At 42.4% G+C, this 27,627-nt stretch overlaps 1 protein-coding gene across 1 annotated transcript; it reads right to left on the bottom strand.

Annotated features, from left to right (window-relative positions):
- Nucleotides 1–24,428: 24,428 nt before the first annotated feature.
- On the bottom strand, nucleotides 24,429–26,062 carry GADD45G (growth arrest and DNA damage inducible gamma). The gene is made up of 4 exons (XM_083884056.1): nucleotides 25,952–26,062; nucleotides 25,742–25,843; nucleotides 25,423–25,636; nucleotides 24,429–25,091 (listed from the first exon to the last, which is right to left on the bottom strand). Exons 1-4 carry the CDS (start codon nucleotides 26,002–26,004, stop codon nucleotides 24,981–24,983), a joined length of 480 nt encoding a protein of 159 aa, XP_083740182.1. The 5' UTR covers nucleotides 26,005–26,062; the 3' UTR covers nucleotides 24,429–24,980.
- Between the last annotated feature and the right edge of the window lie 1,565 nt (nucleotides 26,063–27,627).

Below are 27,627 nucleotides of genomic sequence, written 5' to 3'. Positions count from 1 at the left end.
GGGACTCCCTTGCATTCTAAACCCTGCTCAGAGAGGAGCCTGGGTGTGGTTAGATCCAGTCTTACCCCTGGACTTTGTCACAGTTTAAGAAACTTTGTCCAGCAGGATTTAAAGATGGCAAATCAGATGTATTTATATAATACGAATTATTTATCATTAGACAAAACATCTTCATCAGAATTATTTACTACACAGTACAAAAGCCAAAACTGCTAGAAAGATAGGATAGAATAGTGCATTATATCAATGCAGTTGTATTAAAGTAATTATATTAAAGCTGACAAAAATAAACAATTATTAAATAGAGATTGATGTGACTAACCTCTATCGGCAGTTGTGGGCAGTGTCTTTCTCCTAGCCTTGAGGAGTATCTTTGATCGGCATCTATCCAAGGGAGGAAACTTCAAAAACACACTCCAAGAAGGAATACGTTAGTGGAACCTAACTGTATGAAAGTGGACCGGACTTTTATAATGTAAAGTAGTATGTCTCCCAGTCATACGTCTTTAAGTCATCTTAACAGATTATCTGCCAAATCTTTGTCTCACTATTAGAATGTTAATTCGGGGACAGTTAGTCAGACTGCTTTTAGCATAATTCACCAAAATAACACATGGCAAAGGCACCACATCAACAGAGTTCAACACTCCACCTGCAACACTATGTAAAATAACCAGAAATTCTGAAGCTGCAATCTGGAAACAGACATTGTTTCCACATAAAACAAGGCTTCTGTCACATATATACAGAAATGTTTCAGCTTGTACATCTTCTACAAGATTTTTTGCTTGCCATGATATTTAGAGAACATCAACAGTTGCCCCAAAATACAGTCAAACAGTCTTAGGGTCAGCATTGTCATTGCAGTACTATGGCCTCTTTGGGACTGGCAGACTACTGCTGAAATATGCTGTGAATTTCCAGTGATACTAGATACTATGATAGTTGTGAGATGCTTTCTTTAGAAGTCAGAACTATTTTGGTTAGCCTTTAACCCCCTTTGCTTCAGAAAATAAAATTGCAAAAGCAGCGATTACAATGCTAAGAAGAAGGAAGGAAAATAAAGCTAATAAATTATACCTAGTCTGAATAATCAGACAATTATCAGACATGTACAAATGAAACCACTCCATGTTAGACTTGCACAAGTGTTGTTACTACAAAATTAGAGCTATCATATCACTGTATTTACATTGGTTCACAAAAGGGTACTTATAGTGGAGCACTAGTTCCATGTATTTGGGTATTCTTCTCAGTGAAATATATTTAGAGGAATGTCCTTGTATAGTAGTGAACTTTATCAAATGGGATGTGTGCTGCCCTGTGAGTGTGTCAGAATAACCAGCCTAACTTCCATATATGTGTGATAAAGGCTGTATACTCACTGAAAGCATTGCCTGATTCTGGTGGCTGAGATGTGAGAGAAAGGAAGGATCTGATCATTTTAATGGAAGATATTTATGAGGAAATTAATTAATGTTAATGTGCATAATCTGGCTGACCTGCAGGGATATTTTTGTGCTGGAATTTTGAAAAATTTAAAGTATCTTAGTTAACTGCTAAAATGAAGGGATTGTCCAGTCTTAGCAGATGATTGCTCAAACATATGTATCTACCTCTAAAGTGAACAGAAAATGTTAGGCAGCATGTGACAGGTATTGAACTAAGACTTGAGATGCACTGAGGAAATGGGTTTCTCTTCAGCTGCCAGCTAAAGAAGGGGCCCAGAGTGGCAGAAATAAAAAACTCTCCCTGAGTCTATCGGGTGAGCTGGAAGGTGTCAAGCTGTGGCAGCATATAGTGAGCCAAACAAACTTTGCAGCAAGGCCAAAGTGGAAAATATTTGATGATCCAGCCCTTGTTTTGTCTCTGAAGAGACTAGAAAACATGAACTGGGATGCTGATATCAGTTTGTGGCAGAAGCTGGGCAGCAACTCCCAGCAATGCCCACACCACCCACTCAAGCAAGAGAATTAATTCCCTCTTCTTTTCACCTTGTTTCTCGAGACCATGCCAGCAAACCACTTGGCTGAGAGAGACATTTTGGACATTTTCAGAATCTGTGCATTTTATGAAGTACATATTATCAAAACACACATTGAGAAATTGTAAAGATAACCATTTAGACTGAAAACTACGTCATTTACAGCAGCTCTCTTGATAGAAAGAGGTGACAGCATTATCTCAATCAAAACCAGAAAACACTGCAAGTGTTTCAAAAGAGATCAGCTCTTTATGAAATACAGAATACAACACACATCTCACCTCAAACAGTTACAAAGAAAGACTTTGACCTGTCAGTGAGTGGACATTTAACCTCTCTCACTCTGAGCAATAAGAGCCATTGGGGTTTGTGATACTGCCTGATATACACATGTGTGGTGTTAAGACTGGTGTTTAAAATACTAGTCTGTCATGTGAAAACATGGTGAAACCAGTGACACTCCTCATGCTCCCCAAGCTGAAGAGAAAAATAAAAAATATGCTTTTGCAGCATTCCAGGGAAAGATAAGTGCTCTCTAGGTTGATCACATTTAGCTGCTGACAGACTTTTGCTGTGCTGATTGAGCTCACTTACTGAAAATTTGGGTTCCTGCACCTCACATGTTTCTTGGCTTTGCAGACTGACCTGTATATTTCCAAGTGGCTGCAATAACATTGTCTTTCATTATACTGTCTTCCTAAAACCTTTCATAATCACTGGATGAAATGGATAACCAAAAGTACAAAGCATGTGGAGACTGCTGATTTTTAACCAGCTCTGTGTTGTGATCATGAAACACGCTGTACCTTAGCAACTAGGGCTTTGAACGTCTAGCAAGCAAAACACATGTAAGAGCTACATGCAGGAGAAATTAAATTTGACAGAAGAGACTGAGACAGCCTGATGAAGAGCAGTGAATAATAGCACTGAATAGAGTATTCACTGAGGACATGAGGAACATAAATCCATGCTCTTTTGTGAATAATTTCTAGACATTCGTGTGGACTCATTAGAAATACCCCAGGTGGGGATGATACATATATCTTATGTCAGAAATTGATTTTTGCATGACCTAGAAGAGACGTTTCTTGGATTATAATTTCTGCAAGGAAAGTAAAATGAAACTTCACTTTGGATCAGATTTGAATTTCTCTGACAGATTTATAACCAAATTAAAAAATCAAACCTTCTACTAAAATACTACTAGAATACAACTGGTCTCCAGCAGAGAGAAGTGATAAATATAACTGCTTTAAGAAAGTTTACTTTTGAATGTCTACTTAGATGCCATTGTGTTCCCATAAAATATGTGATTCATCTCCTTTTTATATTACCACAGAATATGTAAAATTAGGATGCTTGCTGTTTCCACCAGGACAAAGTCTCAAGTCCAGGGTGCAAACAGTTAAGCTTCTGCAACATAAAATCTGAACAGCCACATAGGTATCCTATTGACTTATGAACTCTGTCATTCATTGTGCTGCTTCTTCATACTCTAATGAAAACAAGACTCATTGTATCCACCTTTTTCTATCCCCCTTACTTTCTTTCCCCTGCCTTTGTTCCATTTACTTCTACCAAAACTTGACTTTCAAAGATCGTATTTCCCTACTCTTGGCTGAGCTGACTTCCTGTAAATGGACTGATTTGCACACTACTGGAGCTGCCCCCACTCCCTGCTCAGCCCAATAGACAAAATGTAGGAAAGGAAGCCTGGACTACTATCACACTCCTAGCTCCATTGGTTAGCCAGAGTTTTGTCCCTGGTACTTAGTTTTGCAGGCCACTCAAATAGATTATGAAGGTTCCCTTCAGCAGGCTTTCATCATGGTCAGGATGTCTGGAAAAGGAGATGACTTGTAGGTATGACTCAATGCCTGTTAAGAGTCATCAGGAGCTTTTCCAAATTGGCTTCTGTGGGGATTATGCTTTAAGACAATTGTCCAGACAGTATATCCTCAGTAAGCCACCACAAGTGAATCTAGATGGGTCCACAGGGTCCAAAACTAAGTGTGGGCAAGTTTCCATTGATTCAGAAGGTGAAAACCCACAAATAGCCAGCAACCACTGCCAGGCTCCTCCTCACAACTCACCAGACCTCCTCTAGTCAGTATTCCTGGAGGTTTTGTCTGTGTCCCCTGGGCCTGCTGGTGTGCTGGCATTGCAGAGATAATGGTTCTGAATTCCCCACAAGAGCAGCCAGGCAAGCAGCAGTCAGTCCTGTTGCCCCTGGTGTGGGCATGCAGCAGCAGGGCTGGCTGGTGGAAAGGACAGCCTTCCCCCCTCCTCCAGCATTGTGCCCCAGCCATCATGCTGGGTTTATGAAGAGTTGGAAAGAGGTCAGGTGCATCATGCTCTGTGGTTGCAAATAAAGTAATGTTTTGGATATGTCCAACATCTTGAATTTAGCAGAAGGCACACTTATAGTAGAACAGGAGAGTCTGTGCTCTGGTAGACAGACTCTAAAGAAAAGCAATAGTGTGCCTGTTGGTGAAGTCCTTGCTGGACATCTCATAGGCGTCATCCCCCAGATGCTTCTGTAGCACCACGACATCATTTGCACAGTTGAGAAGCTCTGCCCTTTCACGTGCTGGGAAGGACAGTACTGAGCATTCATGGAGGATGCTGAGAGGCTTTCTAAGTTACCTGGAGATAGTCACAGCATGAGGGGCAGACAGGAGAATAGAGAAATGCATGAAAGCATCTGAAGCATGCCTGGCACTGCCTCCCACACCATTGTAGTGTCCTGACAATCTCATGTTGGTGCAGCCATGGCTCAGGGATGGAGCAGAGGACACTCAGGGTGCCCTGACACCAGCAGCTGCACAGGGACCTAGGACTTTATGCATATAGGGCAGTACTCCCATTACCCTGAGCCTTTGCTTGCTTGTTTTTTGTCCTCACTCAATATAAACTTTTTGCAACCCCTTTCCAAAATATGCTGAATAGACATTCTTAGAAAAGAGCAAACTTGGGGCTCTTTAAGGAGTGTGCAGTGCCAAGCCTGAGAGCCCTGAGGTGGCTACCAGCAACCAGGGACCCTGGGCAAGCCTTGGTGGGAGGGCCAGTGGTGTGTGGCAGCCAGCTCTTTACTGGGACTAGCTTTGACCCCATATGGGTGGCCACAGCTTGGCTCCATGTCACCCACAGCCTTTGGTCCAGCTGGTACACCAGCATGCCAGGGTCCCTGGGCCAGCCCATCCCCAGAATTGCCATCTGTCTGCACAATGCTTCCAAAATCTGTTTGCTCCACTGTCCCATTGAGTAATGTTTCACAGCCACAAGCCTGACTGCAGTGCACACACTGACTGATGTGCACACAGTGATGCAGTGCTCTGGATAAATTTCAAAGGAGCGAGAAGAGAACTTGGGACATTAAAAAAAAAAAAGGTGACTTCCTTTTTGCAAAATAAAATAACTCAGTGAAATCTAGGCAACAAGTGTCTCTCTTCTGGAAATACCAAGTTAAACTCTGGTTTCTAGTGAATGGTTTTTGAAGTTTAAATTTTTGACATTTAAGCTATGGGAAGTGTTGCTTACAAACAAGGCCAAGAAAATCACAAAACAAGATAAAACAGATAGGACATATGGTTACCTTCATGAAAGCAAATTTATCAATGAGAAGAGAAAAATTTATGTCCTGACAATTCTAATACAAGCCCCAAATGGTTGTGAAACACTTACTGTACATCTCTGACTCAAATACTACACATGTATATGTGCTTTATTGTTGATACATTTAGCCATCACATCTCAGACATTCATTTGAAGGGAAAGTTCCTTAGGAAAATAGCTGGGGCTGAAATAACAACATCAAGGAAGAGAAACTGGCAGCTCTCCATAAAGCTTGCTTCAGCTTACCACTTGTCTCAAGACGCTGTCCTGATGACTGATCACAGGAATGCTGAGGGTGCATGATTCAAATGGAGCTACCACAGACTCTTTGGCCAAAGGATGAAAAAATAACCGAGCTACCAGTCTGGCTTTGCTCTAATGTGTATTTAGGCTCAGCTTTGGGGAAGGGAGTCAGCTAAGTAATTGCAGACCTTGTTTATGCATTGTCCTGTTCATGTGACTGCCTGGATCCAGCCTTTTTACTCCTGAACACTGTGGTGTCACTGCAGTGGCAGCTGCTGAGATGCATGCCTGCCAGTGAAAGAGGCGGCTGCTGCTGCTGGAGCTGCTGCTGCTGCTGCATGGAGAGAGGCTCTTGGCTGGGCTGCCTTTGGGCCAGCTCCCCGTGGGCAATGGAGCAGTTCTGCACTCCCCAGCAGCCTGCATGCTCAGAGAAATCAGCCCGAATTTGGAAATATGCACCTACTTTTCCCATAGAAAATCCCAGCAGGAAAAAGGGGGGAGCCTACTCCAGAGTATCACTTTCCAAATTCCATGTTTTTTCACCTTTGGCCCAAAGATGAGCCAGCAATGCCACAACAGCAACACAGAAAAGCCAGTTCAACATAATGCCAGAAGTCTTTCCTTTGCCCCTCCCCTTCTTCATACTTACAACTTTCAGAGGATCAGCTTTATGTCTGCGCATCACTCTAATGGCAATTAGAAATTTTCTTAAGTATTTAAGCAGAATGCATATCACAAAGAGGTTTCTACTGGCAATCTGAACAGAGTAAATCTCACTTTTAAGATGCAAACCTTTATCAAGTTATGAGCCTCCCAGCCTCAGCAGTGCAACATTACTGATGTTCCTGGATAGGTCCAAGCTGTATAAGTAGAATGAAGAAAGCATAGGTCAGAACTGCAAACAGATCTGTTTTCTTGATCCTTCTGCCAGCAGGGAATTTTTCACTGGTAGCATGTAAGCACTGTCACATTGTACTTCTCTGTGTGTCATTCTGACTCAGAGGTTTATGAGCAGGGACAGATAAAAAGACCCCAAACAGCACTGTAGAATTGAAGATCAAATATGCAGTTTCCAGCATGACATGCTACTCTAGAAACCTGAAAGATTTTTTGATAACAAGGAAATGAGGTCATATTTGGAAGTATGGGAAAGCGGATTACAGGAGGGTATAATTTAAACTTCCTTAAACTTAAATCAGTTATTGTAAAGGGAAAGGCAAATGAATCCATAGACACATAGTAGAAGTGAGCAAAATTCAGTGATGCGCCACATAGGAAAAACATTAAATCCATTATTTTCCTGTGATTTTTTTCTCCCCTACAGATATTTTCTTCATCAAGCTTGCATTTTACCCTCAGTAAAACACATTGCAAGCTTAGTGGTGTGCCCTGTTTATGAATTGAACTTATCTCCTGGCTACACCTTAGTTATTCACGAGTATATGGTAAATTTTTCATGTGACAAAGCCCTAGCATTTAATTGATTCACAAACTATTTACCTCAACAATTTACTATAGAAAACACCTTAAACATGTGGCTTTGTTCTGTGATTACATGATTGCAAATTTTTAAAGAAGAGGAACATAGCCATAGAGAGTGATCCAGCACCTGACCAAGGAATCACTGGCTCAGGGAGAACACTGCAAAAAACTTCTGCATCTGGCTGACATTTGAGAGCTACAGAGTATTTTTAAACTACGTCAAAATGTTGAATTTGTGAGTTTATTCACAAAAAAAAAAAAATCACTTTTTGTGATTTGTCTTGCTCATGCTCTGCTGCCGAAAAAGTCAACAACCTGAGCTAATTTGCTACCTATAAATAAGTGTAGATCAGTGCAATTTGTTTAGCATTGTAATGAGTCAAATAAAAACTGGTGTAATGAACCAGTATGGCTCAAGAAAGGCAGCATGTGTTTTCCTACAGAAGACAGTACACAAAGAAGCCTTTTGAGCATATTTGGAAAACCCCAGAACATCATTGCACTGTCTAGGGCTGATGGCATCCATGTAAATGTAAAATGATTTAAGAATAAGGCATGCAAGAGGAGAAAGAGAAAGATGGGTGGAGTATGGGCCTTGCAAAAGCTCCATGTCTGCATTTGCAAGGGCTCTGCCAAGTGAAGTAGTCTTGAAACCAGACAAACATTGGCAGGAGCCAGCATCAGGGCACAATGTCAAGGAAGGGAGGAGCAAGCACTGATCAAAACAGAGTAGATGCATGTGGGTTTCATGTGAGGCTAAGATTTCTTTAACCAGGCGGGAATGCTTAGAGCATAAAAGACTTTTAATGTTTTTTGCACATGCAGACCCACACACTGGCTGCAGCAGGAGACAAGCACAGTGTGGAATGCTCTCTGAACATCTGCAGAACAGTGACTGCTCTTCACCAGAAACACTCTCCAGTCACCCAGTGGGTGGGAGCAGCATAACCCAAGGGAAGTGAATCCTTCATGGCTACACACCTGAAATAAATTTTCAAATGCTTGGCCAGCTCCTTCTATTAGCAAGCTCTGTTACCTGATCCTCAATGACACTGAGAGGTGATTTGTGTTTCTCTGGCCTTAAATCTGTCTTTACAAGCCATTTGGGAGCTAAGATGAAAGGGCAAATTAACTCATGGCAGCTCCAGGAGATTGGTAGAGGATGTGCTCTACAAGGCTTTCCTCCTCTGTTCATTCTGAGTAGTGATCAAGCAGCTGAATTTCCGCTGAGTTTCAAGATCCTGAAATAAGTTTGTCCTGAGAGCACCTGCAGAATAGGAAGGCTAATGGGTAATTTATGCATAAATATGGGGTAAAATTTAGATTTGAAAAGTCTATTGGAAGGCAGTCGACCGTCCTTCTCAAAGCAGGGCTAATAAACTCTGAAGTGAGACCAAGACCATTTTTTGTCAAGTTCTGAATATCTCCTGGGATGGGGACACCCAGCCTGCCCAGTGTTCAACACCCACCAGGAAAAAAAATGGTTTTCCTTACAGTTTCCTCCAATTTCCCTTTGCTGAAATTTGTAGCAGTTTGCTTCTCATCCTCCTGCTGTGCAGGCCCCAGCAGAGTTTGGCTCCCATCTTCCCTACAGCCACCCATTAGGGAGCTGACAGCAGCAATTGATCAAGCACTCCAGTCCCCTCATTGCCTGGATTCACTCCAAATTATCGGTATCTTTCATGTGCAGGACGCAGAACTCCAGCTGCAGCCTCACCAGTGCTGAGAAGAGAGGAAAAACCACATGCCCCAAAGCAGGCCAGGGTGCAATTTACTTTCTGGATGGCCCACTCAATGTGCCAGCCAGCAGGACCCTCACCACCCTTTCTGCATAGGAACTACTCTGGATTATCAGCCCCGTGCTCACAATGTTGAATGGGGTCCTACCATCTCCAATGGCAGGTTTTATGTTTATTCCCATTGGGGGTTACCATGAGCTCCAGATTGCTGAGATGATGCTGCATGGCAGTACTGACCTCCTTGTCTTGACACTGTATCCTCAGACTCAGGGTGCTCTCATCCCAGCATGCTGCACAGTGCCAAGACTGGGACAAATGTCCAAAGCTTTGGATGGTGGAAATGAGACCCACCACACTTTTCACATTAGCTTCATATGTCCCTTCAACACATGGTAACTGTGGACCAGCCGCTCCTCCAAAGAAAAAGGACAGGGACTTTTTTGCACAATAATGCTACTTTTCTAACAAGAAATGCTTGATGGAGTCTTTTCCTAAGCAGGACGGGGGAAGTAGGGAAGTGGGGGAGCAGAGACATGTCCCAGGTGAACATTTTCAGTCCCATTACTGCTACATTCACGATGCTTTCAACCATCAATGTAAGTACATTTTTTTATTATTATTTATGCATTCTTACAAGTAAAAGATTCCTATAAAATATTTGTTGACAGTTTTAGAAATTTATTTCATACTCCCTGAGGATTTTTGTTACACAGAGAATTTAAATCATCCTTTTCAAAAACTCCTCCTTAGTAAAATGCATATTAGTTGTCCATAGCTCTTCTTTCCTTTGAGGCACAGAATCTCTAGAGCAGAAGTTGTTTTCTGCTGGCTGATTTCCTTCTGTGTTGCACAGTTAGATTTATCATTTCTCTCTCTCTCTCTCTCTTTTTTTTTTTTTTTTTTTTTTTTAGCAATTAGTTTCACTTTAGCAGTCCCCTTACAATTTCAATATATTTTTACAATTAAAATTTAAAGAAAAAATATAGAAACTGTAGGCTTGTGACATTTGAGAGAAGTGTTCTGGATCTCAATTTGATTTTCTTTCTAAGGTGAAATAATACATAGGCAAAACTAATCTTAAACATAACCAATAGAGATATTTTCCCCTTACAAACTACCCTAAAAATGTAAGATGACATGCATCTCACTGTGTCAAAAGACAGAACACAAAGAAGTTACTTTCCTCATTTCTCCTTTCTTGAGATGATGAACCAGGGCCATAGTAAAAATAGCTGTGGACCCACTACTCTCTTCTTTTGGTCAAGAGTTTAATTCCTTTTCACAGAATGTAGTTGCAGAAGGATATCAGAATCCACATGTTTTTGCTCTGAAATGCTGTCTCCAGTTTACCTGATGGGAGGCTTCAAAATCAGAGATGAAAAAATTATCATGAACTCCAGACCTTGACCTGCAGGCATCATCCACTGAGCAGTTGATTTTTTAAGAAAGGTAATTTTGTCTTTGCCTTCAGCTTACCCTAAAGACAATATGGCTGATGTTTTTGCCTCACAGAAATCTTTTTCTGCAGAAAGATTTTAGTGACCCATAGTTTTGTTTAGGATTCACAGAAAGTCAAAGTCAACCTGGACGTAGTTCTCTTCACAGCATCCACATTCTTAGGGCAAGCTATATACAAGTGTCATCCAATACAGTTCTCTTCCAAGGCACTAGAGAAAGAAATATCCAATACTTTACAGGAAAAAAAAAAAGTATAGCAATATCCTTAGGAAAGCACAATGGTGGAAATAAAATTATTTATGTTTTACTAAGACTTGCCAAAACATTGTCCTCTTGCAAGGTCCTCCAAAAATCTTTGTGGAAAAAATACCCTTTCATTGTGGGTAATCCCTCTATGCACAGCTAGTAAGTAACACAAGGGTCAGATCCTGGGCAGGGATATAATAATAATAAAAATATAATTAAACCACAACAACAACAACCAGCTCTGCTAAACTTTTGACCATGCTCCAATTTAAAGAGTTCTAAACAAAGGAGCATCACCTTACAGCCAAGTGGCTTACCCTGGCTGCTGGTCTCCACAGATCACCCTTAGCACCCATTGCAAGTCTAGACTAGACTTGTTCTAGGTGAGTGTTCCTGTACATATAAAATGAAAAATCACCAAAATAACATTCCTTCTTTTGTATAATTTGGGTGGGAAGGAAAAAAAACCCATCATGTTTATTTAGCTTTATTTGATATAATTTTGTCAGCTCGTGGCTCCTCAAGGTGGCACTCCTGAATATTCGGGGTTCCCTACTCACTTACCAACTTACAGCCTCTACTCATCTTCAGGCCTTGTATGTCTCATTGCATGCTGCACATGGAGCAGGTCTGCCCTACACATTTCTTTTGTGAAGGGTAAACAGTCCCTAAATTTATAAATAAATAGCTTCCCAACTTAACTCTTTTGTTGTTTGTTTGTTTTTGTTGTTTTTGTTTTTTTTTCTTGAAGAAAGAAAAAGATCTGTCAAGGACTTTGTAGGCTCTTTGAAGAAAATTGTGAATCACAATCACATGTGCAGTGGCTACATTTCAGTTTTATGTTTCTTCCCTATTTCATTTTTAATTTCGACTGCATTACTGCCATGCCAGGAAAACATGCCTTAGTCTTTTTCAGCCTGCATGACAGTGAGTGTGGGTGAGTGTGCATAGTTGGAGTGACAACCCACATGCTTAAAAGATAGACTTGTTGGCTAATCATCCTGGCTGGGGAGAGAGAGAGAAAGACAGAGAGAGAGCAAGAGAACAGCAGCTGAGGTAACTGTGCAGGAATGCAGGGTACCCAGCACTGATGCCATGCTGAGTTTGAGTCCCCCACTTACACTCAGAAAGCTAAAACTGCATATTAAAATCATCAGTAAGGTAGATAAGGTAGACCAAAAGTCTTGGAAGAGCAGTTTTGCCTTTCCTACAAAGAGATGTGTTCAGGTTCAGCTGCAGAATCCAAAACTCACTTGCCTGCTTCCTCTTTCACACACTGCAGAAAAATCAGTAGGTGCCTTTGAGGGTGGCTGCTTGTGTTGCTGTGTTTTCTGAGGAGAGCTGCATACAATGCCTCTATAAAGGAATCTAATATTTCAACATGAAGAGCTAGGTGCTGCCTCTAATTAAAAGTACATACCAAAAGTAAACACAGAAGCATTTTCCAGAAGCTAAGCAAAGCTGAAGACTGTTAAACCGTAAAGGAGATGTTTTCATCCTACCCAACAAAGAGGGATGTATCTCAGCTACACCATGCCCACACCTTCCAAAGGGTATCCAGCATAGGTACTGTGTGTTTCAGATACTTCAGCAACATGAGCTACACTCTTATAAAGTCCCAAGGCCACAGTTCTCATTATCATGCAAATACCAGGGTAAGTCAAGGGTGGGATAAATCCCAAAGGACTCCAAAGCATTCATGCAGCCTCCCATGGGAGACAGTCCCAAAGTGACAAACTTCGTTCTCTTCACAATGAATTGGACAGAGCTACCACCACAGCAGTTTGGTCGATTGTTTATACTTTCTTATTAAAGATAAGCACAACATCACTCATTTTCCAGCAGCAGCACAACATCTGTGACTTATGTAAGAGTGGCAGTTTGCAAAACTGCTTCAGTGGCTCTTTCTCTCCGACCTTCTACCCTTAACAATATCCTACTATATAAACACACTCACAAACAGAGGCCTCATGGTTCCTGAAGCTCCTAAAAAATTGATATTTCTCCAGTGTTATTGCATGTTCCTGATGCAATAACACTGGATGCAGAGGAGAGGTTCTCCTACCTATGCTGGGTTTTTCTGGTTCTCTCGGAGGGATGCAAAACTCGGGGGTTTCAAATGTCCACACCTGTTCTGCTTATGCCTGAAAAATGATGGTCAAGCAATGAAATGTTCCTAGAGAAAGGACAAGAGATTTTCTGTTTGAGGGAATTTGTGACAACAGACTGATACTCCTCACAAAAGGCAAGGCTTAGAGTTAACTCTTGTCTAGTTTCATTCACATTTCTCTTCAAGCCACACAGCAATGAATAATATGACTAGTGCTCCTGTACATATAAAGTGATAGGGCCAAAACCAACATTGTTTCTGTTGTATGATTTGAGTGGGAGGAAAAAACCCTTCAGGTTTACTCAGCTTTATTTGACAGAATTTTTTCAGCTGTTCTTAAGCTTGGGATTCCTGATTGCTCAGGGTTCCCTGCTTACTTACAACACTAAGGGGCTATGAAATAATACTGTCTTAGTCAAACACCAAAAGATGAAAGTATTTCTTGTTAACTAATAGAGGTGACATTTTGCTGCAGGAAAACCTAATTTTGGTTTCAGACAACAGCTGTCTTCCTGCATCTTTGCTCAAGTCCACAGATTGAGTGCAGAATTCAGGAAACAAGTTGCAGTCTTTGCCTTTAAAGTCTCCTCTGACCTCTGTCCCACCACGACCAGAGAACCGAATGCCTGTCTGAATAGAGCCCTATATATTGGGATGGGTCGGTAGGCAAAGGAGGCTGAGAGCAGCTTGATAACCTTGCCAAAGTGACTTTCAGGTACTGTAAAGCCTGCATCCCTGGGGTCTCTTCAACTTGTATAAGGCAGCACAACCCTCTAGTTGGTGAAATTAGATAACACTGGAAAACACGTGGACTAGAAGCGAATCTCAAGAATTGACATTTGTATTTTTGTTAAACTTCTAAGTTGCAAGTTATTTGTACCTATTCTTTGAACACACCCACATCCTCATCTTGGATGCATCCAAGCATCTAGCTTTTCACAAAGAGAAGTCCTTGCCCAATCACACCAAAACCAACCTTTTTCTGACACACACATACAACTTCACACCCCATGTCTCTAAAAGATTTCTGTTTATAGTTTTTTCTTTCATTTATCCAAACAAAGTTCAATTGTCTCCCTTCTCGTAGTTTACGTGTGCCTGCATCAATCAGACCTTATTACTCAACTTTAGCTTTAATAAGGTGGTTATGATTGCTCTTCTGCTTTCATTGCAAGAGCAGGCATTAAATAATCATCAAAATACTACTATCAAAAGCATACATTGTACAGCAATAATTTTTCTTTAGTAGGCAGTATAGCCCCACTTGAGTTCTAATGTATAACTTAATCAGAATAAAAGGCCTTTCTTCCAGACTAAATTAATAGTGAAGGCTGCAATCCTCTTTTGGAAAAGTCATACTAATTGACATGATTATTGTACTCTTCCAGTTATACCTCTGCCTTTAAGAGCAAACAGAATATGCATCTTCACCTTTCATTCTCCTGAGGAAGAAAGGACCTACAGAAGCAGATTGCAGGGAGCTGAGCAATCAATCTCCTTGTCAAATATCTTTATACACACCACCTGGGAGCCCTATTTTTCTGTATTTCTGGAACATTTTTACTATGATTTTGACCACGCACTTGCTATGTACCTACCTCCAGTATACCTCAATTTTAAGTGTTCTAACCTCTAAATATGTTGAAAGCATATATTGTTACTGCTGTGCTAGATACAGAAGTTCCCAGGGCTACAAGTTTCTTAGGAGCTTCACACTTGGAAAGGATCCCTGTGGGCTTGCTATCTTCTGATACCTTTCTCTAGACATCTGCTCTTTGTCAGCAACAGAAAGAGCTATTAGGCAGGATTGACCTTTGTTTTGGACCTGTATGGTTATATGTTTTGCTGAACTTTGTCCAAAAATCAAGCTTTATTGCTCATTGTTCAAAATGAATGTAAATGCTGGGAAAGATATTTATGAATGATTTATGAATTAAATATAATTTACCTCATTATCTGTAAGAAAGAAAACACTGGTAACATCTAAATGAAACCAGGAAAGTCAGTAGTGACAAATATATATTACCTCATCCATCCTGCCAATGTCCAGTACACCCTATAACTTTTTTTAGTGATTTTTCTGGTTTACTTTTAAAACTTGTTGTAATGCAGTATAGCATCCTTCATTGGTACATCTCAACTAATTGGTATCTTACAAAAAGAATAAATACAAAGAAATGTTAAAATAAAAATACACCCAAAAAACTGCAAGCAACTGGAAGGACAATTTATCTTTCAGGAATAGGTCACATCTCAATTAACATTATAATTTTTCTCTTTTGTTGTAATAATTTTTTAGGCACCAATAACTGCATCAAAGAGGGGCATTAGATAATAAAAACCCATATATTCTTAAATATTGTCTGTGCTTTCTAAGTTTGTAAAGTCAATCTCTGCTTCTTGGAAGCAGAAAGTCAGTAAGGAGTGCAAAAAGGAGAAGGGCTGGTATTAAGGCACTTCTAGCAGGGATGATTATTACAGGCAATTAGGCTACGTAATTGTCCCAGGAGAGGAAATCATCTGCTGCTGAGAAACAAAGAAACCTTAGTTTCTAGTATGAGCCCCTACCAGCTGATATGCTGCTGCTGTGAAAGGCTTTATGTAAGTATGTTTGGTAACCTCAATCATGAGTTATATTCAGTTTTCAGCAAACCATATGCCTGTGGCAGATTAGAATGTTACTGCAGAAGCTCAATCAGGTGGCTACTTTCTTCTGCACTTATCATTAATGGAAATTTTATCTCCAGCTTATGGAAGGAACTGCTGCTTCTGAAGTTTCCCACTAGACTTCTGGTATTCTTCATAGCTTCAGGGAGTAACGGAGAACTTGTCTGCTTACGCTTTAGCAGACAAGCAGTTGGCTCAGTGTAGATAAATCGTCTGGGCAATGGGGAGCTTTGTCAGGCTGGAGCAGAGAGGAAGCCCATTCCCTTTCCTTGAGGCAGTAGAGTGGGTGGACTGGGTGGTTTGGGCATGTCGGGATCCCTGGGGCAAAACACCCCTGAGGCCACTACACCTTCTGCTGCTCAGAGAGTGACAGCTGTGACATATTTCCTACCCTGTCCTGCTTTAACTTCGGCCCCTGCCAACGAGGCGCTGCAGAAACCTCAAAAGGACAACCAGATCTTACAGTCAGGTCCTTAGAAAGCCTGGAGCAACCTGCTCCTGGACAGGGAAGCTGCACAGATATGTCTGAAGCTGTGGGCTCTGCAGAGGCAGAAATACAGGATGTGGGCTTAAGGGGGAGAAATGCAGGTTTGGGAGGTGGGGAACCAGTTCTTGCAAAATGTCCTCAACTGGCCAAGGCTTGCGCAGTAACGTCAGCACTTCTGGGAGCAGAGCATGCTCCAGCATCTCCACAGGGTCCTCCTGGATCTGGCCTGCATGGGTTTATTATCATAATTACGCTGTAATTTGCTTCAATGACACACTACAGTAAGTTATTAGTAATTCAGGTGAAGGTACAGAAAGGCCAGTCAAATATTTACCTTCTTAAACAAAGCATCATGTTATTCTTCAGGCCCATGTGGACGCTGTCATGCAACTTGCATGATGCAGCAGAGCTGTTATCCACGAGCTCTGCGCCTGTTTTCTCCTGGATGCCTACCTTAAAGGCTGATTGTGCATGCTGCCAGATTCTGTTTCTGAAGCTGAATCATTCAGAAATCCTTTCTCCAAAGATGATTTTCTGGAGTATGTAATAAGTTATGAGTACATGCAGCAGGCTTAGCACCAGACAGAACACTGAGCAGTTCTCATCTATCCGGATAACAGCTTTTATAGGATCATGTAAGACTTTGTTATTTTCAAGACTTCTGGTCCAGCTGGTTCAAATATTCATTGTGAAGCCTCATATATAGTATTCAGTCCTGCAATCATCGGCAGAGGATGTGCCTTTTTGCCACCAAACTCCAGTGACTATTTCCATACCTGATGTCTCCCACTAAGCCGTCTATCTACAGTTGCTTTTCCCTAAAAGGGAGTATTACTGCTTTTGCATTCAGGCTAGGTAGAACCCCACTAAGCTCCTCTGGTAAGCCAGATATAGAGCAACATGTATTCCTTAGTGGTTAGATATGGAATAATTAGGACACCAAAATTTTATTATACCATTACTTTGAAAAGCTCCATGCCATGTTACTTTTACCTGCTTAGTAAGCTGCTCTTGCACAACTCCTTCCTTTCTTGCTCAAATAAATTCTGTGCTACCTCACTGACTCCTGCATGTCAGATGCCAAACTGTGAGCCCTTGACACCAAATGAACTGACACTGTTGAAAACACAACACAAGACAAATAGTTATTTGAAAATGCAGTCTAGAAGTATGTGTAGAGGAGGTACAAGAGTTGAGAAACCCTTTGCAGAGTTTTCTGAGGGCTGCTATTGTTTTTCCATTAAGTGACCTGCCCCATGGGAACTGTGCAACACAGGCAGACCTTCATAGCACAGTATAGAGTTTGTTGGTTTGTTTCTTCTGTTGAAACAGGCGGACTTGCTGAGAGAGGCAAACCAGGGAATTCCATTCTGCAGCAGTGTTCTAGTGGTAAAATTTCTTCTGACAAAAGATGGAGCAGAGCACACAGAGACAAAACACAAAACTATTTATATAGTGTCAGATTTGAATCATTTTGCATCTTCTTCCCATGTGTATATGAAGCAATGCTTATGGGTGAGAAGCTATTTGCATACACCCTACAAGGATATGTGTACTAAGTTTAGTTAAATGCAATGTTTCTCTTCTGGAAATATGTCTGAATTATTTTACAAGTATAACTACCATGATTCAGTGCTAGTGTTATTTATCTATTTTTTTTTTATTTAGCCACCTGGCTCTTCCAGTGCTTCTCAGGGCTTAGCTCTAAGTTAGGAATTATTTTACATATTATACATATCTTGAAGAAAAATATTATAAAATTCAATATATACTTTAGCATGGGGATAAAAACACAACATATTTTGCAATCAAATTATATTTTCACATGGTGTGTTACAGGCCATGGAGAATGCCTATATGCATGAAAGCTGATTTAGATGTTATAAAAGCAAACAAGTAGCACACTTTAATAGTTATTTAAATCAAGAAACCAGATTCAGAAATGGAAAATCTCTCTTTCCAGAGAGCCATGCAATCTACCTTTGCTGTAAATTAGACTTGATAGCCAGATGGTTGAAGAGACCTTGAACAATTTCTGTCATCACATTTAATAGCCAGAAAGCATGCCTCTATTAACTGCAGCTGCATAACACAATCAAAAGCACCTGTTTTTACACTTGTACAATACAGTCTGACTTTGTGAGGCAGTAACCTATGCAAGGCTGAACCTGGTATCAGCAGGAGTGAGTGATTCCAATCCCAGACAAGATAGGTTGTGTACAGCCCTTCTATCATTTCTCTGCAGGAGGTGTAGCTTCCAGGTAAGCTGGTCATTTAGTACAAACCACGCAGTGCTTGTTATTGCTTTCTTCAGCCTCTCCATCTTCTGCTTAAAGAAGTACAGAACCTTTGTTTTTATAGCACTACAGAAACAGAACAGAATGTGAGACAGAGAAAATCTCTGCATTAACGAAAAATGCAACTGGTACTTTGGAAAAATGGAAATGCTTTGCCATCCTTCCATTTTTAACCACATACAGCTTCATTACTCACATACCACAAACATGCCTTCAACAGCACAGAAGCACCTACTGACATTATGCATCTTTTTGTTGCATTAACTCCTATATCTGTAAAAATAGCTTAAGTAAGCAGGTTGCTTTAAACATAGGCAGACATAAAGCACAGAAATGTTCTACAAGAGCACTGATGTTCTGGCACTGGTGTAAGATCCCATAGTCTCTCACTTGGTAGCTACAATCTCCTACCATGCAATAAGAAGCACCACCTTGCACTTATTATATTTTAAAAATTGTTTGTGACATTGCTACAACTTAATTCAGGGATTCAGATCTTAATGTAAGGTTTTTCTCCTGGGGTATGGTGCTATTCTTCCGTATGTCATCTGGAAATCATCTGCAAGGATTTTGGTACCATTGCACAAAGTAGAAAGTTGTATAATGAGAGGCAATTGGAGTGGGTAGGTTCCATACAGGGGACAGCCCCTGCTTTGGCCAGCACAGGATCCATGCAGTGCCTGTCTGTCCTATGGGGTGGCAGAGCAGCAGGGCAGGAGCACCACACACGGCTCATGGAGCCACCTGCTCCTCAGGCACAAAGGCATCAGGCCAGGCAAAGCTGTCCTGACGCCGCCAGTTGGGCAGTGCTGGCCTATTACAAAAATTACCTTTGGCAAGCACTTCTAGAAATAGTCCCATTCATCGTTCTTGCCTCAGAAACAATTAAATTCAGCAAGCTGCTGCCAAAGCAGATTTTTAACCCTGTTAATTCAAGAGCATGCAATTGTTTAAAACAAATTGGTATGTGTTTTACACTAAAATCACTTCTTTTGTGAAAAGTAGGCCAACGTACTTCTCTTTTTTGACTGCCAAGACTTGCCTATTTACTCTTAATCAGCAAATAATTGTACTGTATGCACCTCAAGTGTGGTCCCGTGAACTGAATGCACAATGGCAGCTGGAAAGCATTAGATGGTCCCTTAGAGTATGTCTTCTGGCTTGGTTTCTTCCAAGAGAAATCCTGTTTGCATGGTCCAGCTCTGTTCTGCTGTGTGAACCAAAGCAGGCTAGCAGGAGAAGATCCACAGATTCATTCCAACCACTTGACTGATCCAAGTTAAACATTTAATGCAGCTGTGCCCTTACAGTACACATTCTTAAGCAGAGGAGCAAAGCCTCAATCTGGCAAGCAAGTTTGTGGCTACACAGTTAAATAAGTTGATTGACTATAGAGTTTGGGCTGTGGGCTCACAGATGAGCATATTGGTATCTAAATGCACTTAGTACATGTCTTGTTTCTAAAATACAAATTTGAAACTTTGGGCCTTAGCTATTTATGCATTTAAATAGAAGTTACTAAGCACCATTGCTTTGATTGCTTTGTGCTGGCTTCAATAGGATGTGAAAGCTAGGTTCCTACAACTTAGATACCCCCCAAAAGGGAACAGGAAGCAAAACTCAAATTCCCCACTCTGAAAATTCTTTAATTCAAAGTCTAGTAGGACAGAAATTCCTTATGATATTAAAATTCATATTACATGTTCTTTGTTAAATTTTATCACTATTCTGCAATGGATTATAATACATGGAACTTCCTATCAGGGTTAAGACAGCTTTTATCAAAATAATAATTTTTTAAAAGGTAACCTTTTTCTTGCCAGTTATAGCACAGAAGCAGTATAAAAACACAGACTAAACTTCATATTATTTTCTACAGCTATCTCTCCAATCCAGGGGAAAAAGCAAGCAAGCAAGCAAGCAACTGAAAAAAAAAAGGAAAAAAAGCCCACAACAAACAAGAAAAATAGTTGAATAAAGTAATTTTGAATTAGAAGTGTGTGTTGATACTAACATTGCAAAGTCATGATTTCAAAGTCAGCTCTACAGAGAGGATTATACACACAGAAGGAAATAACTTTGTATTGTTATTTTCAGGCATAAAAAGAAAATAAGCATGGCAAAATAATCATACACCGGTGCAGTGGATGACTGGAGGAGATGTTATAACCGCTATAATTTTGATGTATGGGATCTGATCATACTTTTAAAGGTACCAATTCATTCAAATCAATATTTCATATACATTCCAATGGTCAGAATGTTGTGTATAATGCTATCTTATTGCAAAATGATGCAGAATAATGCAAGTATTCACTCATTCAGTATGAAATAATTATACAAGTATTAACATAGTTTTTTCGATATCCTGTTGTTGGATATTCAGACTTACTAAGTGAGTAAATCATTGCTACCATGATAAAATAGATAAAGAATAAGTAGGAAAAACAATTACCATAGAAACCTGTAAAATGAAAGGCTCTGGTGCATGTACTGTCTGTACAGCTCCATCCCTCTGCCAGCCTTGGATTCTGCCACTGCTGCTTTTGCAGTGAATGAAGTCTTGTGGATGCATAGTCATGAGCCCAGCTGTCCACAATGTGTGCCCCTACAAGGAATACAATGGTCACACATCTTTCTCCACATATCTCTCTTGCACACACATTATGGCATTTGCTTCCACTTTTAAGATACTGTCTACATATTTGCCATGTTTTAACATGGGCACACACTCCTCTTTCCTCCTGATGTCAGGGGAATCTGAGACATGGCATAAATAGTTTTGTTGGGATGACCCAGGTCTCCCTTATGTGTCAGACAGCAGTGCTATGGCATGTTTCTGAGACTAGCAATTTTGCAAATATCTTCTCCTTGCAGAACTTATATTAATTTAAGCAGCCTCCACCTATAACTAAAACTTCACTAGTCTGCAGAAATCTAAGCTCCTTTCCTGAGCATCCAGAATTATATACACTCTTTACATCATCCAGTATATGCACAGATTTTATGCAAACTTTATTTTGCGCACTAGTTTGCCTTCTGCTTCATAATATTCCCTTTATTATCTTCTTTTTTGTATTTTCTACTCCACAGGAAAAGAGGAAGCATTGTTTACAACAACTGTGTGCAAGTATTCATTCATATTCATATATCCTGATAAGACGATAATGCAGTTAATATAGCACAAAATAAAACTGTCAAGCATCTTAAGAGATTGCTATCTATAACCACAAAGAGAGAAAGGTAAAGTCATGCACAGAAGTGTAACAGGAAGAAAACACCATTAAGAGAAGGAAACCACACATGAAGGGAAATTCCTGTCAGTTGTTACCATTAGGTGGTAAAATAGATACATAGAAAAAAAAAAAAGTAAAATTATTGCTAAAAAAAAAAATAATTAAATTTTATGCATCACTTCATTTAAAAATGTACCTAGAAACATAGTTGGCACAACACCAAAACTGATCATGACAATATTGAAATACACAGTTTTTATCACCTAGTAGCATACAAGTGAAGAGTTTAATGGAAAGCAAAGCCAGAAGCACAACCACTCTGTAACTTCAGTCTATGTCCTGCACCTTGTGCCATGTCCCTCAGCTGGTCATGTTCTGAAGAACCACCTTTATTATTAACATCTATTAACTTATGTCTCCTCCCCAGAACCCCCTGACGTGGCCACCATGGCACAGCACAAGCAGCCTGTGCAGACTATGCAACACAGCTGGGAGAGGGGGGCATGTTGGCAGAGCTCCCAGTGGCTCTGGAAACCCACAATGCCTCTCTCCTGGGTACTTCTGTTTTCTGGGAAGGCAAACTACTCAGGGCATATTGCTCACAGACACAAGAGACTAGATGCCAACCACCAGATCTCCCAGGTACTTGACAAAACATCCTGGACATCTGGTGAGCCGACCACCTCCCAGCCAGCTGTCCCCACTACAGTCAGTAATACCCAAGTCAACTCTCTATCTTTAACAAATGTATAGCTGCTCTTTGTGCAGTTATATATGTGAGCATGTAAAGATGTAGATACCAGCTGCTGAATTTTTGCTACATTAAGTAGCCTTGATCATTACAGATACTTGCAGCAGCACATAACTTGCACGACAGAGCTGCCTTTGGTTGCAGCACTGTATTAATAACGTTTGCAGGCTAGCCCAGTTTTGTACAATTTGCAAGACAGTGTATTTGCAGTGATGAAGAAGGGATTTCAGCAGAATCATATAGGTCACTAAAATAAGAAATCGTGTACCTCTCATGGGACACAGCTTATAGTTTCATAAGGCTGAAGGAGAAGCTCATCCTACCATCTTTTATGAGACTAGAGGAAACATTCTCACAAGGGTATTTTGGTGTTGCCCCACTAATTTCATTCTTTGCTGCATAGTATACTCCTTACATAAAAGCTGGAAAGTTAAACTTCCCACTAGGAACCACTATCTATGTCTACTTTCTCAGTCAACAGACCAGTTACACTTACTCTCTGCTATACATTAATGATTTATGTAATTGTATACAGGCATGAGAACTTCCTTTAGTCTTCTCAGGCTTGTTTAAACCACTCAAGGCTGTGTAGCACTGCTTATACTTCGCATGAAAGTTGATTTCAGAGCAGTCCACTTTAATCTGTTCTTGGCTGAGTACTGATTAGGCCCCAAGCTAAGAGCAGAAATACATTTCTTGGCTGTAAAATGAAGAAACTTGCATTTGCTGAGAGAAAAATATAAAAATGTCTAATAAAGCACCCATACTTGATATGTTCTGTGTATCAAGGCAACTGCCTTAAAGGCAGTTTCTATTATCACAGCTGCCAGAGTTGTTTATTCTCTTGCTTCTCCATGTGACTTTTCTCAAAGTCCTAGACAGACACCAGTTGCTGAATGCTGGTTAAGTAGAAAAACAGGCTGTGCAGAAACTCCTGTACCTTAAGTGCAAAACCGAACACTTGCAGAGTCTGAAGGCCCCACAGTGTTTTCTTCAGTCTAAGCTCTGCTTATGCTGCCAGCCTACAGCCTCTCATGACACAGTAACAAAGGCCAAAACACTGCTAGATAGATGCTGTACAAGGAAGCATATTCCAGGAATGCTGTAGCTGAATTTGTACTTCCCTTATCAGGAACAATGGAACTGAGAGCAATCAGCTTCCTTGCTCAAGTGGAAATGACCACTTTTCAGCAAGTGCTACTGTCAATCACTGCAAGCCAGCCCAGAGGAAATGCAATTGTGATAACTGAGTGGTTTTAGTGCCTGTAAAGGAAGTGAGCAGTTTAACTTTCTTGCTCTGTGGAGAGGGGATTATTACTGTGCCATTTTAATGTCAGGTCCTGGAGCACATGCATAGTTTGTGCACAAAAAATGGGGTGATGTTTTCCCTTTTAACATAGGGCCAAATCAACCCACTCATATTAACTTTTCATGACAGGATCTCTAAAAAAGGCCACACCATCCTGAAATTGTTTTGGACTTAATTTGGCGTTGTCATGCAATTAGGTTTCACTAAATTGGCTTCTGGACTGACAGCTTCTATTGTTACAGCATATGGCAATCAGAGAGCAGCTTGTGGCAGATGTGATGTTTATTCATCATTTGCTAGTTTTAGATTTAATGATGTCATTCTAATCAAAGCAAATGTTAGATGTGTTTGACATCTAAGGAGTTTTGCAGGCCCCCCGTCATGTTTAAGCTGCTTCTGTCAAGTAGAAACACGTCAGCTCTGAATGCATCTAAGTCATATTTAAGCATCAATGATGCAATTTACTGGAGGTCTGTATTCCAAAAATCCACATTTCTAACATGCATTGTGTTCCGCCACCAGACTACAAAGACCTCCTATTACAATAAGTGAGCTCATTAGGCATGCGACTCCTTAGTCTTGCAAGCTGTTGCGATAAGCAGCTGTTGCAAGAGGGTAAAAGGTTGAATTATCAACTTGGACAGCACAGCACTTCATTTAGCCAGCCCAGGAAAGTATTGGAGCAATAACTCCATTACTGTGGAGCAGATCTCTGACTGCAGCACACAAGCAAAACATCAGCGGTATTTCAGTGGCATGCTTCCCCGCACCCAGCAAGCGAGACACTCCCAGAAATTAATAGTCAAAAATTTATTATGAAAGCTTCAATAGCAGCAAATATTTCAATAAAAGTTATTGCAGTATTAAAACAGATCTGCAGAGTGACCCAAGAGGCCTGTTGAAGTCTGTCTGCTTTGGAATATCTGCATTTGTCTTAATAACTAATCCCCAATACTCCATAAATATTGATACTTTCTCCTGTGTTTTGCAGACAGCACCAACAGTTCCTAGTTACAGTACTCTATCCAGTCCTTCTGGAAAGTTTTGGCCCACTTCCCTCAACTTTCTCTCTCCCTTCTGACACAGCTCCACATAGCCAAACTTGCAATACTTCTTTCAGTTCCATGGTATGTCAGCCTCTCCACGGTTGCAGCCTGCTGAGGCTCACTGGTGAGATGAACTGTTTTCCTCTTTCTCCTCTGTAAGAGCCCACTGCATGCCAGTCTGAGTGACTTTAATCCAGTCTCTTGACCAGGCTAATCCATGGAATCAGCAGCTTGTTGCACATTTTGGTGAACGCACAGCACGTTGAAAATGCAACAAAGGTATCAGCCTCCCCAGTGCACCAGATGGCCATCACTCAGGCAGGGTGATCGTTGGCACCCAGTCATTGACATTTCGGCTCTCTTCGCAAAACAAGTTCAGCTTCTCCAGAGCCGGGTCCTTCCAGCCTTCTTCATTCGGGTTCTGCAAGAAAGAAGAAAGTTGCACATCATGAGTGCTGCCCGCCAACTGAGGTCATCATAATATTTACAGAAGCATTAGCTTAGCACTGGAGGCACTTCCAGACAGTTTCTGTTCTGACACAGACAAGACAGGAAGCAGAGATGCTGCCCTTGTGGACAGCAGAGGAAACCCACTTACGAGAAGTTTTGTCTCCTTCTCCTCCTCCTCCTACTACTCAGCTGACTTGCCGTGTGCCAAGCACTCTCTGTGCCCAGCAGAGAACTCGACCACCCGCAGCGGGAGAGGGGGCCGCCCCGGGGAGGTTCTGGCAGCGCCCGGGGGGGACACCCACCGTGATGAGGATGCAGTGGAGATCCCGCGGCTCCCCGGAGTCCTCGCTGGGCCCCACGATGGCCGCCAGCTTGGCCACGTCGTTCACCCGCACGATATCGATGTCGTTCTCGCAGCAGAAGGCCTGGATCAGAGTGAAGTGGATCTGCAGGGCGATGTCCCCCTCGTCCTCCTGGTCCGCGGCCAGCACGCAGAACGCGACGTTGTCGGGGTCGCTGCGAGAGGGGAGCGGCCCGGTGAGCCCCGCGGTCGGCGCCGGCCGCCCCACAGCCCCGCCAGCCTGACTGACGCGCTCCCCCTGCCCCCGCCGCCCTACTTACACATTCATCAGCTTGGCCGACTCGTAGACGCCGGCGGTGAGGCAGCCCCGGCGCTGCGCCGACACCAGCAGCTCGTGGAGGGCCGTGCCGGCGCCCTGCGTCCTGCGGGCCGGGAGAGAGGACACGGTCAGCGCGGTGCCGCCGCCGCCGCCACACCGAAACCGCCCGACGCCCGCTTTCCTCGGCGCCCCAGTGCCCACCCGCACGTACCAGTCGTTGCCCTCAGGCATGGGCTGCTGTCCGTGGATCTCCTCCAGAGTCATAGCAGTTACTCCGCGCAGCCCGGCGGCGGCACCCTAAACCCTCGCTCGGCGTACCCCGTGAGCGTTCTGAGGCGGCAGCCGCCAGGCGTGCGGTACTTATAGCCCCCGCGAGCGCCTTCCCGGCCTCCCATTGGCTGGCGGGGGAGAAAGGGGCGGCTTTATTATGCTAATCGGCGCGCGCCGGAGAGGAAGCTCGGCGCCGGAGCGGGGCGGGGGGGGGGCGGGGCAGAGAGCGGCTCGTGCCGGGAGGCCACGTGGGGCGGGGGGGAGCGCAGGCACGCGCCGGCCCGGGACAGCGGTGCCAGCTGTGCCAGCTGTGGGCTGCACGCCACACCGCCCCTGCACACCGCTGGCACCGCTGGCACCGGCAAGGAGTAAGGCGATTTGTGTCCGAGACTTGCAACAGAAAATTTGAACAGTGCAGGGGAGATAGATAGATAGATAGATAGATAGATAGATAGATAGATAGATAGATAGATAGATAAAGAAAAGAGGAAACAAAGGGTTTTATTAATATGGTTTCTGCAAATGTGAACGCCGTGAAGGGAGAGCCCCTGTAACCACCAGCGCTGAGGACAGCTCTGTAGAGAAGGTCCTGGGGCTGTACTGGGCAGTCACCTGGTTATGCTCAGCAAAGCTCCCTTGTGCCCTGCTGTGTATGAACAGGAGCATGGCCAGCCGGCCGAGGGAGGTGATAATCCCCCTATGCTCGGCACTCACGGGACAACAGCAATGCAGTTTGTCTGGTTTGGACACCCTCAGCAGGGGAAACACATTGATAAACTGGAGCAATGCAGAGGAGGGCACCGAGGTGTCCAAAGCTGCGGTGCCGTCCTGCTCTGCAGGCTAGGGGACCAGGGCCAGGTCAGCCTGGGGAAGACAAAGTTTGGGTGGCAAACTGCAGTCCCCAAAACCTGTGGAGCAATCATCGAGAAGAAAACACCAGGGTCTTCACAAAAATGCCTAGTGGGGAGGCAGGAGACAATGAGGTGAATCAAGAGGCTCAGGTCGGATATAAGAACTCTTTTTCCCTGGGAATGGTCAAGCAGCGGAGCAGGCTCCCTGTCCAGAGAGGCTGTCTAGATTTCATCCCTGCAGGACTGCCAGCCCTGATGCAGACCTGTTCTGAGGTCACTGGTAATCTTTCTGCAGGCTGTACTGGCCTATGATCCTGGGGACGGCGGGGTGGTGCTGTGAGTGAACAGATTTTTTTTTTTTCCAGTAAAGCTTTATTAAAAGTAGCTGCAATTTGAACAGCATATTCTTCATAATTAATTCAGATTGAAATGAGTGTGATTTCTGAACTCAGATTTGAACGCGTTTGTCAGCAAACCAAGCAATAATAAAACATATTTTGCCGCTGTGAATGAGCACAGTCTAAATATTAAAAGGCAAATCACTTTTCACATCCCTTCAGCGTCTGACACGCTGAGGCTTAAACTCACAGTTAGCACTTGTCTCCACCGAGTCACCGCTTCGAGCAGCCCCAAGCGGTTCCACAGAGGTTGTGGAGAGCCACCTTGGGGTAACCTGTGCTACTGCGACCTGTCCGCACCGATTCCAGCGGATTGCACACACAGACCTCTCTCAACTTGTCACCCTTGCTGTTCCCTAGCCTGCAGC

This window comes from Zosterops lateralis, assembly GCF_965231275.1.
Source record: "Zosterops lateralis genome assembly, chromosome: Z".
Classification (NCBI taxonomy): domain Eukaryota; kingdom Metazoa; phylum Chordata; class Aves; order Passeriformes; family Zosteropidae; genus Zosterops; species Zosterops lateralis.
This window is presented reverse-complemented; position numbering and strand designations above follow the sequence as displayed.